The following is a 15,128-nucleotide window of genomic DNA, read 5'->3' as shown; positions in this document are numbered from 1 at the left end:
TGCTCTGTGGCTGCCTCAGAGCCCGTCTGGGGCTGCGCCCACGCGCTCCCGAGAGAGGAATGTTCCAGAAATGATAGCTGCAAGGGGCCTCGGGGATGGACCAGTCCAAGCCCCTCCCGCTACACACAGTGAACGGAGGCGCCGGTGGGGGGGCCGCCTGTCTGGAGTCACCCAGTGCGCCAGCTGGAGCGGGCAGGGACAGAGCCTCTGGCCTCCCTGGCGGGTGAGGGCTTCAGCCCCGAACAGACCCACCCCCAGGGCTCCTCCCGGGCCTCAAAGGGCAGCTCCCGGGGCCGCAGCGTCCACGGCTGCAGGATGAGGCTGGCCTCCCTGCACCCCTGCTGAGGGAGGCCCTGCAGGGAGGGGGCGCACCGTCCTGATTCAGCAGGCAGCCTTCGGTCTGGGCTGGCGGAGGCCCCGGCCCAGCTGGGAAGGGGTCTGAGCCTCCCTCTGTCAGCTGCCTTCCCCGGCAGGAGCGGCAGGAGCGTCTTGTGGGCTGGCTCATGGCTCGTAGGCTGGGGCCTGGAGGTCGCAGGTCGGGAGGCAGAGGGTACAGGGAGGGAGCCCCTAAGAGCTGGGGCCTGGTGGGCAGAGGTGGGGGCGGTGAACTAGTCCATCCACCCTCGTGGCTCAGGCCGATGGTTTTCCCACCTGTGAAATGGGAGCAGTGACCCACCTGTCAATGGAGTGTGTCTGAGGCTGGTACGTATGGTGCTTCGCCTAGTGCCCGGGGTCTGGAGTACAGGCCGTGATTTTTAGTGGAAGTCCTTGAGGTCTGCGTAAGTGGGGAGGAGGAGTCATTTCTTATTTGAGTGAGGAAGGAGGCTCGACCCTCGTGCCGGCTTTGGCCTCCTGCCCGCCTGCTTGTGGGAGAACGCTGCAGCCTGGTCTGCGTGGCCACAGGCCGTGGTCCATTCCCATGCTGATCCCCGGTCGTGCTCCAGCTGACCTTGAGCCCACGCCCCTGCCATGCGCACACGGGCACAGATGTGAGCGGAGGGGCTGGCGGTGCTGGCCGGTGGGGCACCAGCCAGAGGGCCCATGTCTGTCGGGGTTGGGATCACCCAGGCCTGCCCTGGGTTCAGCTTCCTCTTCTGTCCCGGGGGGCCTGGGGAAGGAACTCCAGCTCTCCCCAAATCCCCCAGCCACTGCCCCTGTCCCCTGCCAGGACTCACACTCTCAAAGCCGCTGGGAAGGTCACTAGTCCCATACCAGGAGAACCATGTCAGCTCCTAGTGGCTGGGGGGAGTCTGCCCAGAGTGGCCATCAGCCAAGGGCAGACCTCCTAGTCTCCTTTGTCCCCACCTCGGCCCCTCCAAAGCCTGCCGTGCATTTCCAAACTCCACACCGCTCCACACCCCGACCACACACTCCCCAGACCCCAGGTCCGGCTCCATGGCTCCCTCTCCTGCAGCGTGTCCCAGAAGGCCCTGGCTCCGTGTGGCCCAGCACAAGCGCAAACCAGGGGTAGGAGGGGGTGAAGAGCGAGGGTTCTTGCAGACAGCACTCAGCCCAGGGCCTGCACTGGAAGGGAGCCCTGGAGATCCTCGATAGTACTAGTGATAATATCTGTGGTAATGAGCTCACTCCCGTAGCTCCACCCCCTGCCCCAGTCAGAACGTCAAGCCCGCTAGAACTCTGTGCAAAGTCAGAGTCAATCAGCCCCGACGACGCTCGGGTAGGAATACCTGAGGATGAAACACAGATGAGGACGGAACTGGAGGGGAGGCAGGCTGGGAGGAGGCAGGAGATGCCAGCAGGTGCACAGTGAGGGAAGGGACAGATGGGGTGGCTGGTCCGAGCTGGGGGTCTGAGAGTGGGTTTGTGAGAGGGAGGGGCTGGGGGTCCCTGACACAGGGGGGCCAGCGGCTGTGCAGGGGGCTTGGGTAGCCGTGGCTGTCTGCGGAGACCAGATGGACAAGCCGCTGGAAGGCTCCAGCTGCCGTGCCCACGACAAAGCTGGAAGGGCAGGGCCAAGTGTGGTGCTGGGTGGGGGGCGTCGCAGTGAGGACACTGAGCTACCCAAGGCCCCTCGGTGGGAGAATAGAGTCCGGACCCCCGCCTGAGCCCCAGCCTCAGGGAGGACTCTGGCGGAGGATGAGGGTCCAGTGTTGCCCTGGGTCCTTGGCCAGCCCTTCGCTACCAGGCCCCCAAGGCAGTGACCGGCCCCTCCATCTGCGACAGGCGTTTCCATCCCTTGCTCACCGACCACCGCCGCTGGGTTCGTGAGCGCAGCCACGAGTCCTACGCCAAGAACTACTCGGTCGTCTTCCCGCACGACGAGCCCCTGGCAGGGCGCAACATGAGGACCGACCCCCTGCACGAGGTACCACACCCTGACAAGCGCGGTGACCCTCGGGACGCCCAGGGTACTGGTGTGACAGAAGGGCGTGTGGCATCCCAGCTCCTGGGCAGGCGAGGTGATGAGGGGCTCAGTCCTTCCCAGGGTCTTCCTAGTAGAACGTGCTCAGAACCCTCCCCGACTGCTGGCGGCAGGGCTCGTGAGTGGCAGGTGCGTCCGCAGGTGTGAGCGTCACCAGGTCACACATCAGCGGAGGGCATAGCCACGGAGCAGCATGCCGAGGACACGTGCTCCTGCTTATGGGACCGCTTCGGCTGCCTCTCCTCCCTGGCCGGCTTCTGCCTGTACGATGAAACCCACTGTCGGATGCCCTTCCCGGGGCCCGGCCCCGAGTGCTCTCGCACTCCCCCCACAACCCGGGCACCTGCCCTGCGCTCCCAGCCCGTGCATGCTTTGCTCACAGAGCCTGACTCCTGATACGTGTTCAGGGAACATTGGTTGAATGGGCGGATGAAGGGGGAGGCAGGAGGGCAGGCTTATGGAGCACAGGTGGCATGGAGCTGAGTAAAGGAAACTTCTTCATCTGGGGCTCCCGTGCCTGGACCCCAGAGGGACTCCGTGTCTGCTGCACGTCCCGGGGAGAGGCCCAAAGATGTCAGTGGTTTCCAGGCTGCCCGGCCCTTGGCTCAGCTCAGGGAGCCAGCCAGTTCTCAGGCCCCACACGGCCTCCGGCTCTCCCCAGCCTGCCGGGGTCTTTATTCACCCCGCACCTATCCTGATGGCTCCGCGGCCTCCCCAGCAAACACAGGGCTTGCTTGGCTGGCCCTGGAAGGAGAGGGTCTCAGAGGCACTGCTCAGAAGTGCACAGCTTTGCCCAAATGGCACGCGGCAGGTGCGGGAGCACCCCGGCCCGGAGACAGATCTGAATTCACTCACACTTCCACTTTCCCACACCTTCAACCCTGCTCATGACGCCTCCGGGCCATGGATTGTTTTATTAGAGGAGCCGAGGCCCCACTAGTTCCCCCCCTGGGGAAGGTGACTTCTCCCCGGGCCCACACGCCTCCATCACTCACTGCGGGGTGATCTTTTGTGTCCTCGGCTGCTGCCCCCTTGGATGTCCAAGGAGGACATTTCTGGGGTGTCACTGGTTGGCAGTGTGACCTTGGCCCCTTCTCTGCCTGCTCGGCGTCGGGTGGTCCACGGGAGGCAATAGAGGCAGCCTGTCCAGGGCCTCGGGCTTCCTGGCCTCTGCCAGACCCAGCTTCCAGAGCTGCTCAGCCTGGGGCTCGGGCCCCATTGCCAGTCCGACAGGGCTGCCCATGGACACAGGGCCTTCCAAACGTGAGAGTGGAGATTATCTTTTTTTCCCCAAACCAAACTTATTTTCAAAGAAATCTGCCACGCTAGGCCTCTCTTGTGTCCATGTGATACTGTGACTTGGAGTAAGAAATAGGTGAAGTCTCCGTCCAGCATCCAGCTCCCTGTCTAGCAGAAAGGTCCCGAACCCTTGGAATTTCCTAAGTGATGAGAGCCTAAAGGTGCCTTTTGTTATGTTAATGGGATGACTTGGGGCCCAACCTAAGGATGGAGGCTGCCTGCCAGGGAACCCAGATGGATGCTGCATGATTAGGGGATGGGAACTTCCAGTCCCACCCCTGGCCTCTGGGGAGGGAGAGGGGCTGCAGGTGGACTCAATCACCAGTGGCCGCTGATTAGATCAGTCATGCCTCTGTAATGAAGCCTTCCTAAAAACCCCAAAGGAGGGGTGCAGAGAGCTCCCGGGCTGGGGAGCGCGTGGAGATTTGGGCAGAGTGGCGGCTAGAGGGGCCCAGAAGCCCCATGCCCTTCCCCACACCTGGCCTAGCTTGCATCTGGCTGTTCCTGGGCTCTAACCTTCTACAGTCCGCTGGCGATCTGGTGGGTAAAACAGCTCTTGGAGTCTTGTGAGCTGAACTAGCAAATCAGTCCGACCCGAGGAGGGGGTCCTGACCCTCAGCCAGTTGGTCAGAAGCACTGGTGACAGCCCGGAGTGGGAGGTGGGGGTGACCTTGTGGGACTGGGCGCCCAACCTGGGGACTCTGCTACCGTCCTGGGGTAGACAGTGTCAGAATGGAGCCGGACTCTTGGACATGGTCCTGACGTCTGAGAACTGCTTGGTGTTGCGGGGGCAGTCCCTGCACACACGCACGCATGAATTGGGCCCAGGAAACCAATGTAGTCTGTTACATTTTTGTCTCGTGGTGAAGTACACATAACATAAAATTTGCCATTTTAACCATGTGAAAGCACACAATTCAGGGGGATTAAGGACATTCATGATGCTGTGCGACCATTACCACCACCTAAAGGAGACCCCGTGCCCAGGATGCAGGGCTTCCGCTTCTCCCCGCCCCCAGCCCCGCCTAGAAAAACCATGGGTGTGTTTTTCCGTCTCTGTGGATTTGCCTGTTCTGGACATTTCGTGTGAGCGGAGCCATGCAACACGTGCCCATCTTTCCCTCCGCCTGTTCTGTTTGAGGCTGGCCCGTGGGGCGTCGCGTGTCAGAACTCCGTTGTTCTTTAAGGCTGAACCCTGGTCCGCCAGGCGGACACCCCGCGCTTGGTTATCCGATCGTCAGCCGGTGGACACTGGGGTGGTTTCCACCTGCCAGCTGCTGTGGACACGAGTGTCAGAGACCTGTTGTGTCCCTGTTGTCGCTTCTCTCGGGGGGTGGGGTACCTAGGAGGGAGATTGCTGGTCTGTTCCTGCTGTTGGAACAACACAGCACAGACGGGGTTGGGGCGGCTGAGACCATAGAAATTCCCTTCTCCCAGTTCTGGAGACTGGGAGGCCCAGAGCCAGGTGCCCGCTGCCCGGCTTCAGGCGCGGCCCTCTTCCTCGCTGCCGCGGGGCTGCTGTCTTGCTGTATCCGCACAAGGCGGAGGCGGCCCTGCTGGGCTCTCCTCTCCTGGGATTAGGGCCACTCCACCCTAACTCCCTCTTCATGGCCCTCATCTCCAAATGCGGTCCCACTGGGGGTTAGGGCTTCAACATAGGAATTTGGGGGATGCAAGTCTGTCCCTAGCGGAAGGTGTCTTAGTAGGCTGGGGACTCTTGGAGTGGGGCAGGGGGTGCTGGGGGCGGGGCTCTAGGGCAGGCGTGGGGTCCTGGCTCCCAGCCTGAGGACTTCTTTGCCCTTTGCTCCCTGGGGGTCACTCGTTGCCCTGCACCGCGGTCGTCTGGCCTGGCCTGAAGGGTGCTTGTTCCCCATCCCTACCCAGGAGCTACTTGCACGAGGCTGTGTGTTCCAGGAACGACAGGGCTGGGAGCGGCCAGGATGGTTTACTCCCCAAGGCACGGCTCCGGTGAGTAGGCACCCAGGCCTGGATCCCCTCCGCACCGTCCTCCACCCCACCCGCCACTGCCACCTGAGGGGGGCCCGTGGGGCCGGTGAGTCACCTGCCATGCAGGAAGGCTGAGCCCCCAGTAGATCTGCCCCGGGGGCACGGGGCCCCTCCCCTGCAGATGTCCCTGGGGCTGTCACTCACCGCCCCAGCAGCCAGGCCTTCCAGGACTCTGAGAAGCCCAGCGACCCTGGGAAAGCTGGCGTTCCACAGTGGGGAGGCCGCGCCCAAGACCCCCCACCGCCCCGCGTGTGAAAGAAATTAGCGCGTCTCCTCATAATTTTGTTCGGGTATTTTTGGCAACTGCAGCTGTTATTTTATGTCAGGAGCAGGATTTAGCTCAAAATTAGGCATTCTGTGTTAGTTTGTAAGTTGGGATTTCACAGCCTCCTGGCCTCTGGGTGCCCTCCTGGGGGCTCCCCCCCGCCCCAGTGCCTCCCATGGGCCCGAGGTTGTCAGAGAAGAGCCCAAACCATCCTGCTTGTGAAACTCGGGGGCTGGGGTCTGCTGGAACAGGCAGTGTGATGATTTCAGCCCCATCAGGGCGATAGGATCCAGATTTGCAAATTGAAATCCCTCTCCCGCTGCTCTGTTTTACCAGTCCCCTCCCCTTGCAACCACCTCCCATCTCCATAGCAACCCAGGGCCCAAGGCCAGTCCCAGGGCATCCTGAGGCAAGCGAGGCAGAAGCCAGAGCTCGCTAATGCCCAGAGGTCGGTGTTCTCAGGCTCCTCGGTCCTGGCCCCTTCTCCTGTTGGCCTGTGGAGACCCTTGTTCTCTGCCCAGGAGCACAGAGCTCCCCTCAAGGTCCTAATCACTGGAAGGACAGGCAAACACATGAGGCACCTGTGAGGATGGAGGAGGCAGGCTCTCTAAGACATCAGGGGGAGCGGCCTGTCCCCAGGAGGCTGAGAGGCTGGGGCCACCAGGACAGGTTGGGCCTGGAGCAGAGCCCTCTGCAGCCTAGCTGGCCTGTCCGTGGAAGCCCCTGTCCCCTGGAATCCATGGGAGAGCAGAGGACACTGGAGCAGGGATCAGGAATATTCCCTTGGTCTGGAGATGGGCAGGATCTGCACCCTCTCACCTGGGAGCCATCCTGGGCATCTAGGACACAGGGTGACAAGACATCCCCAAATCCCAGATGCCCAGCCAGGCTGCAACGAGCTGGAATGTCCCTTCTGGGGTCACAGGGGCCAATGGGAGCCACGCCTGCCAGGCAGGGAAACCCCTCCCCGGATGCCAGGGTTTGGGTGGGGCTCGGGGCAGGAGAGGGACCAGCCTCGTCAGAACCTCACGTTCAGCTCTTGCCTGGGAAAGGAGGCTGGGCAGGGCTAGCCGTGCTGCGCGGTGACCATTGACTGGCTCCCTCAGAAGCAGCAGGGGCAGAGAAGGGCCTCTTGGCCTGTGGGCATCTCAGAGCTGCTGACAGGATGCAGGACAGGCCACGGCAAGTGGCAGTGGAGGAGCCAGCCTCTGGGGCCCACCCGCCGCCAGGTCTAGGCCAGGCCTGTCGGGTCCTTGCCTGGGACCTAGGGCAAACTTTAACTTCTCTGCCTCAGTTTCCCATCTGTAGAAAGGATCTCCCTCCCTAGAATCTTGAGGCCCTTGGAGCAGGGCTTGGTCCTGATTGCCATGGCAATGGCATTGGGCCCCCACCTCCGTCACCCTCGTCCTCAGTGGCCTTATCTCACTGCCTTAGCCTTGCCTCGAAAGCCCTGACGGTGGCCCTGATGTCCGAGGTGAACCCCCTTTGCCTCCCCGTCAGCCCCATCTGTCCCTACCCTGAGTCCACCCAACTTCTTCTCCATCCTTCTGGGCCCCAAGCGGCATAGCCCAGCCTCTCCACTGGCACCGGCTCTCAGACACACCACCCCCATGGCCATTACGGTGTCATCTGTGCAAGGGGTTATGGATGACCTGAGCCCCTCGCCTCCCCCCACCCCTGCACGCACAATACACCCCTCCCAAGGGCAGCTCGGTGAGGCCGGACCAGATCGTCTGCTCCATCTCTGCCTCTGCGAGACCCAACTCCCTGCCCGCCAAGCCCCACATGTCTGGGTGCGCGTGCGTGCCTATAGGGAGAGACAGAGGGAAGGGAGGAGTAGGAAGACTGTGACAAGCGTGTCTTCTCCCAGGTTCTACAGTACGACTACTACGGGGCCTACGGAAACCAGGCGCACAGAGACTACGCCTACGGCCGCCTGCTCGGGGACGAGTACACGTTTGACTTCCCGCCGCACCACGATGTGGTCAGTGCCAAGTCCCCCCTCCCCCGCCCTGGTGGAGCCAGAGGCTCTGCGGGCCCCATCCTGTCCACCCCCGTGCTTGGCTGGCTCCAGTTTGAGGAGGAACCGGTGATGTTTTCCCCTCTGCCCTCCTCTGTGCCAAGGCTTGGCCAACGGTCAGACCTGAGGGCAGTATTACTGTGTCTGGCAGGGGGGCTGGGGCTGGCTGTGTGGCCCCAGGCCAGGCGCTGCCCCTCTCTGAGCCTCCCACCCTCCTGCCCTGGAGCTGTTCGGAGGCGTGCTTGCATGAGACTGTGTGAGTCACTAGCTCCTTCCTCCAGGCCCAGTGTGCTGGGTCCCCACCTGTGGCTCTGGCAGAGTAGATCCAGGACACAGAGATCCCAGACCAGCCCCTTGTCCCAGACCGGCCCCTCCAGGGGACAAGCAGAGGGTCTATGGTCCGGGGTCTGCTTGAGGCCCCTCCAGCTCTGGAATTGGGCAGGTGAGGCTGGTCAGACAGCGAACCTGGCCGCTCATCGCCCCGGCCCAAATGCCTAGCTCCCGACTCCCACCAGGGTGGGGGTGACAAGGACTTGGGGCCTGGCCGTGCCCTGCAGTCTGCACCATGCAGAGATGTTGTCACGGGCAGCTTCTGCAGAAAACAACAGCAGCTTCCATGCAGAGCGGCCCAGCCATTTGGTAGAGGGATCACCCAGTAGAACATGGCCCAGCCTGTGTCCTCGTGGCTGCCCTGGGAGAGGGACCATGGCCTCGGCTGCCCCCGATGTGGGCATGGAGCCAAGGCCTCCACCCATGGGTGCCCAGCCCAGGGTGGCCTGGGAAGCAGCCGTGAGGGGGAAGGCAGCCGCCAGCTTCCTAGGTATGTGGCCTGTGAGGTCACCTGGGGCCCTGGCTCAGAAGGGCCCTGCGTGGGGATTAATGCTCTGCTGTGGCCACCTCGAAACTTCATACTTTTGGAACCAGGGCCCACGGTCCTGAGGCGCTGAGCCTCACAGGTGCCACAGGTGGTCCCGTGACCTCCCCCGAGCTTGCTCTCCTGGTGAAGGCACCGGAGGAGGGGCTTGGGAGATGGAAGCAGGAGGCACGTGTGTCCAGAAGCTCCCGGAGGCCCGGGCGCTGCCTCTTGGGGTGCGAAGGGGGCTCCGTCTGGCACTTCAGCACCCGCACCGCCTTGGGCTTGCAGGACGTCTGGCCCTCGGGGACGTGGGAGCTCGGAGGGGATGCCAACTTGGCTTGGTGGCTTCATCCAGCCTCCGCAAACGCGCCTGAACAGCCCCAAAGCATGAAACACACACTTGTTCTCCGCGTTGGCAACTCCCCAGCCCGGGGAGCCGAGAGTCAGCCCGGAGACTATTTGGGGTTTTGCTCTGCAGCCCCAGCAGTGGCGAGGGTCCCGCAGCGCCTGCCGGGTTGCAGGAGCTCCGCAGAGGGGAGTGGTGTCGGCAGAGGGCTGGAGGCGCGGCATCGGGGGCTCGGGATGGCGCGGTCCGGGGGGGGGGTGCCCGCTTTCCTGGGGAAGCCCGATCCGGGCCTTGGCCGGTTTCCCTGGTGTAAACGCTCTCACCACTCTCTCCGCTCGCCCACGCGGCGCCAGCGGATGCGGAGCTGGACGAGACGCACGCCGCTAGGCAGACCTGGCTGGGGACGCGTCTGTGGTCTTTGGGCTGGGGGGCCCCCCCGCCACCGACCTCGTTCCCTCCCCGGCCTCGGAGGGCACTTAGCGTGAGGTGGTTTGTGGCAGTCTCCTTGTCGGGGATGGTGGATAGACTGCCGGGGCGGGGGGGAGGTGACCCAGGTCCTTGACGCACAGTGAGTGCTGGCGGCAGGGAGCTTTGCTGCGGCAATTTTCTCTTGTGTCGTAACAGTAAGGTTGGTGCCTCGCTTGGCAGCTGTGATGTGTTCAGAGCAAAGAAGCAGGGGCGTGGTGACGGAAGACCAAGGAGAAAAATGCACGGATAACCCGGGTCCTGGAGGACCTGGCTAGGGCATCTGTAGACCGCCAGCAGGGCTGTTGGGTGCGCACTCTCCCTCTCTCTTTCTTTAGACAGCTTTATTGAGAGAGAATTCACGTACCGTACAACCCGTCCATTTCAAGGTACAGCTCCGTGTTTGTTAGTGGTTGCCTGAGACAGAACAGCCGCCCCCACAATCGGATGTCGGAACACTTGTGTCTGTCTGCCTGCAGAAGAAACCCCAGCCCGCTAGCCATCACCCCGCCCCTCATGCTCTCCCCACCGCACCCCTACCCTGGGGCAGCCACTAAGCTGCTTCTGTCCCTACAGAGGCACCTTGCTGGGACATGTCAGAGCACGGGACTCATACAGTGCACGGTCTTTTGTGACTGGCTGCTTCCATCCAGCACAGTATTTTCAAGGTCCATCCACGTTTTAGGGTGTATCCGTCCATCATGACTTCGAATTTCGAGAGTATTCCATTACACAGCCATACTGCAGTGCGTCCGGTCACCTGTGGACAGACACTTGAGCTGTGTCCATGTTTCAGCTGCTGTGAATAGTGTCTCACGATCGTGTGTGGACAGGTGTCTGTGTGCATATGCGTTTTCATTTCTCACGGGTAGAAACCTGCAGTGTTGGTAGATAACCTGTAATTGCTGGGCCATGCGGGAACGGGGCGCTTAACGCTTTGAGGACAGGCCAACTGTTTTCCAAAGTGGCTACACTGTTTCGCATTGCCACCCACGGCGCGGAGGGTTCTGACTTCTCCACAGCCTCACCACCACTTGCGAGTCTCTCTCTCTGGTCCTAGCCATCCTCGTGGGCGTGAAGTGGAGAGTATCTCCCTGGGGTTTTGAGTTGCATTTCCCTACAGGCTGATGACGTAGAGCATCTTCTCATGTGCTCATTGGCCATTTGTACATCGTCTTTGGAGAAATGTCTATGCAGATACCTTGCTCATTTTAAATTGGGTCGTTGGTGTTTTTACTGAGTTATAAGAGTTCTTGTTGTATTTGGGTTATATCTGGGATCTTACCAGATTTATGCCTGGCACGTATTTTCTCTCATTCTGTGGGTTGTCTTCCCTTTCTTGATGGTGTCGTTGGCAGCACAAAAGGTCTTACTTTTGGTGAAGTCCAACTTATGGATTGTTTCTTTTTCTGCTTGTGCTTCTGGCGTCATATTTCAGAAGGGCATTTCCTAATGCCCTTTTCCAAGGACCACAAAGATTGACTCGCACATTTTCTTCTAAGAATTTTATAGTTTTTGCTCTTATTCTTAGATCTGTGACCCACTGTGACTAAGGTTTGTATATGGTGTGAGGAAGGGCTCTGACTTCCTCCTTGCGTGTGGCCATCCAGCTGTACCGGCACCACATGTCAAAGATCGTTGCTTCCCCCTCGCCGTGGCCTTGGCATCCTTGTGGGAAATCAGCGGACCATAAACATGAGGCTTATTTCTGGACTGTCGACCCGATTCCAGGGATCTATACACGTTTTCTGTGTTAGTGCCCCCCTGTCCTGATTACAGTAGTTTTGTGGTCAGTCTTGAAATCGGGAAGCGTGAGTCTCCCAGCTTTGTTCTTCTCGCTCAAGATTGTTTGAAATATTCTGGGTCCCTTGCATTTCCGTATGAATTTTAGGATCAGTTTGTCAATTTCCCAAGAAGCCAGCTGCGATCTTAATGGGACTGTGTGGAATCTGGATCGACTTGGAGAGCACTGTCATCTTAGCAAGCGTCAGGTCTTCATTTTGTAAACATGGGATGTCTTTCCATTCACTTAGGGCTTCTGCCGTTTCTTTCAAAGACATTGCCGAGTTGTTCGAGTACAAGTTTTGCACTTCTTTTGTTAAATTTATTCATGAGTATCTAAAAATTCTTTGTGATGATGTAAGTGGAGTTATTTTCTTAATTTCAGTTTTGATTGTTCACCATTAGTGACACGAAAAACAAAGCCATGGTTCTTATTTATCTGTTGCACATTGACCTTGTATCCTGACGCCTTCTCGAACTATTTTGTTAGTTGTAATAGTTTTTTAGTGGATTCCTACGATTTTCTTTTTTTTTTTTTTAAGATTTTATTTATTTATTCGACAGAGATAGAGACAGCCAGCGAGAGAGGGAACACAAGCAGGGGGAGTGGGAGAGGAAGAAGCAGGCTCGTAGCGGAGAAGCCCGATGTGGGGCTCGATCCCATAACGCTGGGATCACGCCCTGAGCCGAAGGCAGACGCCCAACCGCTGTGCCACCCAGGCGCCCCGGTTCCTAGGATTTTCTATAAGCAGGATCGTGTCATCTGCAAATAGAGATCGTTTTACTCCTTCTTTTCCAAGCTTGATGCTTTTTATTACTTTTTCTTGCCTAATTGCTGCCGTGGCTAAAACCTTCAGTACAATGCTGAGTTCAAGTAGCAAAGCGAACAGCTGTCTTGTTTCTGGTCTTAGGAAGGGGAACATGTTCAGTCTTTCCCTATNNNNGGGTAATGTCAGCTATAGAATTTATGTACATGCTTTTAATCAGGTTGAGGAAGTTCCCTCCTAGTCCTAGATTATTGAATATTTTTATGATGAAAGGTGTTGGATTCTATCGAATACTTTCTCTGCATTTATAGGGCTGATCATATAGTTTCTGTTTTGTATTCTATTCATATGGTGCATTCTATCGTTGATCTGGGGGCGCCAACCGACCTCCCATTCCCGGGAGAAATCCCTCTTGATCATGGTGTGTTCTCCTTTTTACATGTTGCTGGATTTGGTTCACTAGTATTTTGTTGAGGGTGTTTGTTTCTACTTTCATGAGGGATATTGGCCTCGTTTTCTGAGGGGCGGGTCTTTGTCTGGTTTTGACATTACGGTGATGCTGGCCTCGTGGAACAAGTTAGGAAGTATTTCCTACTCTTCTATTTTTTTTTTTTTTGAATTCTGGTGTTAATTCTTCTTTGAATGTTTGATAGAATTCACCAATGAAGCCATCTGGGCCAGGGCTTTTCTTTATAGGGAGTTTTAAATTACTAACTCAGTCTCTTTCTGTTATGGATCTATTCAGACTTTCTATTTCTTCTTCAGCTTTAGTTACTCGTGTCTTTCTAGGAATTTGTCCATTTCTCGTCTCACGTGTTGTCAGATGGGTATGAGTGGTATCCCTTTATAATCCTTTTATTGCTGTCGGGCGCGTAGTGTCCCCTCTTTCATTCCTGGTTTGATACTTTGAGTCCTCTCTCTTGTTTTCTGTGTGAGTCTAACTGAAGATCTGTCAATTTTGTTGAACCTTTCAAAGAACCAACTTTGCTTTTGCTGATTTTCTCAACTTTTCTATTCCCTATTTCATTTGTTTCCATTCTAGTCTTTATCATGTCTTTCCTTTCGCTTGCTCTGGTTTAATTCACTCTTCTCTTTCCAGTTTCTCCAAGTGGGATACTGAGGCATCAGTTTGAGAGCTTCTTTTCCATGGAGGCATTTGCAGGTGTGAGGTCACTGTGAGCACGGCCCTGACTTCGTTCTGTCCATTTCCACGTGCCCTGTTTCCACCGGCATCCTTGCCCAAGTATTTTCCAGTCCCCTGTGAATGTTTGCTTTGATCCTTTGGTTTTTCGGAAGTGTGCGGGTTAATGTCACTTCTCTGTGAACTCTCCAATTTTCCTCCTCCTACTGAGTCCTAATGAAGTTCCATCGTGATCCAAGAACACGCTGTGTGTGATCTTAATCCTTTTGAATGTACTGCCTTTTTTTATGGTGTGTGAGCCGCCCTGGGGAGCGTTCCTGCGCTTGAGAGGAATGGGCATGGTGTGCTCCAGCTGGGAGGGGGAAGGGGACCTCAGAGCAGGTGTGCGGCAAAGAGCCCAGTGCCCCATGCTCCGGAGGGGGCACGGCTCAGAGTCCTCATGGCATCCCTCCTCCCTGGAACTCTTCAGATCAAGAAGGAGTGTCTGGCCTGCAGGGGGGCTGCCGCTGTGTTCAACATGTCCTACTTCGGGAAGTTCTACCTGGTGGGCTTGGACGCGAAGAAGGCTGCTGACTGGCTGTTCTCTGCTGATGTCAGCCGACCCCCAGGTATGACCTCCAAGGGCCCTGTGCTCCTTTCCCACTCCAGTGCCCTGGGCGTCTACCCTGGCAAGCTGACTCTGTCCCCTCTGGGCTCCTCTAGCTCATGGCTCTGCCCCTGAGGCTGGCCCTATGGCCCTGCATCTGGACCCCTCTGCCCTCATTGCCACATCCCAGACCTTAGAACCCCAGCACCTTCCTCCATCCCTTCTCCTGCCCTTCCTTCCCTTCCTCCCTCCCTCCTTCTCCTTTACCTTGTTCCAGAAAGGATAGAAGGCAGCAGGCCCTCAGTAAATGTCTCCTGGGACTGTGGAGCCCATTTAGTCACCCCCATAGGAACACTCCTCAAACAGGGTTTCCAGAATTAAATGAAAATACAAGATGCTCAGATAAATTTGAGTCTCAAGTAAAGAAGGAACAATGTTTTTATAGAGGTGTGTCCTGTGTAATATTTGGAATATTCATCTCCTTTTTTATTACCCACCCTCCTCCCACCTGTCCACCCACCTGAAAACGCACCCGTCCGCATCTGTATCAGTGCCCTGGGGCTGCTATAACAACACCCCAAACTGGGTGCCTTTAAATAATCGAAACGTATTACCTTACAATTCCGGAGGCGAGAAGTTCACAGTCAAGGTGGCAGGAGGCTGTGCTCTGAGACCTGGAGTAGGACACTCAGCAGCCTCTCCAGCTCCTGGTGGGGCCGATGATCCTCGGGGTTCCTTGGCTGTGCTGCGTCCCTGCGGTCTCCGCCTCGATGTCACACGGGCTTCTCCCTGTGTCTTCTTATGAGGACACCAGTCATACTGGATTAGGGCCCACCTTAATGACCATCTTAACGTAATTACATCTGCAAAGCCCTATTTCCAAGTAAGGTCACATTCACAGGTACTCGGGGTTGGGACTTCAACGTATCATTTTGGGAGATACAATTCAGCCCATTACACCATTTCCCCAGCCAGTCAGCCCACCTACGCACTTACCCACGCACCCCCTGCTCACCTCCTCTTAAACCTCCCGCTGAGCCACGTGCTGCCATCTGCCCCCAGACCCCGCCCAGCACCCCCATCCATGTTCCCCTCCACCCCGTCTTCAGTCATCCATCTGTATAGTCATTTATTCAACAGACATTAGGAGCCCCTGCTCGGCCAGCACAGGCGCGCCAGAGTGAGTGAGACGGGGGGGGGGGGGGGGGGGG

The 15,128-nt window shown here is 57.9% G+C and overlaps 1 protein-coding gene across 1 annotated transcript in view; it reads left to right on the top strand.

Annotated features, from left to right (window-relative positions):
• SARDH (sarcosine dehydrogenase) overlaps positions 1-15,128 on the top strand; it is a 58,753-nt gene that overhangs the window by 15,413 nt on the left and 28,212 nt on the right. The window contains exons 10-13 of the mRNA XM_040632152.1: positions 2,185-2,326; positions 5,567-5,650; positions 7,825-7,938; positions 13,801-13,939. Of these exons, the coding sequence (XP_040488086.1) occupies positions 2,185-2,326; positions 5,567-5,650; positions 7,825-7,938; positions 13,801-13,939 (479 nt within the window). The remainder of the gene's footprint in view (positions 1-2,184; positions 2,327-5,566; positions 5,651-7,824; positions 7,939-13,800; positions 13,940-15,128) is intronic.

This window comes from Ursus maritimus, unplaced genomic scaffold (genome assembly GCF_017311325.1).
Source record: "Ursus maritimus isolate PB19 unplaced genomic scaffold, ASM1731132v1 scaffold_17, whole genome shotgun sequence".
NCBI classification, from domain to species: Eukaryota; Metazoa; Chordata; class Mammalia; order Carnivora; family Ursidae; genus Ursus; species Ursus maritimus.
Note: the sequence above shows the minus strand (reverse complement) of the source record. Positions and strands in the feature narration are given on the sequence as shown.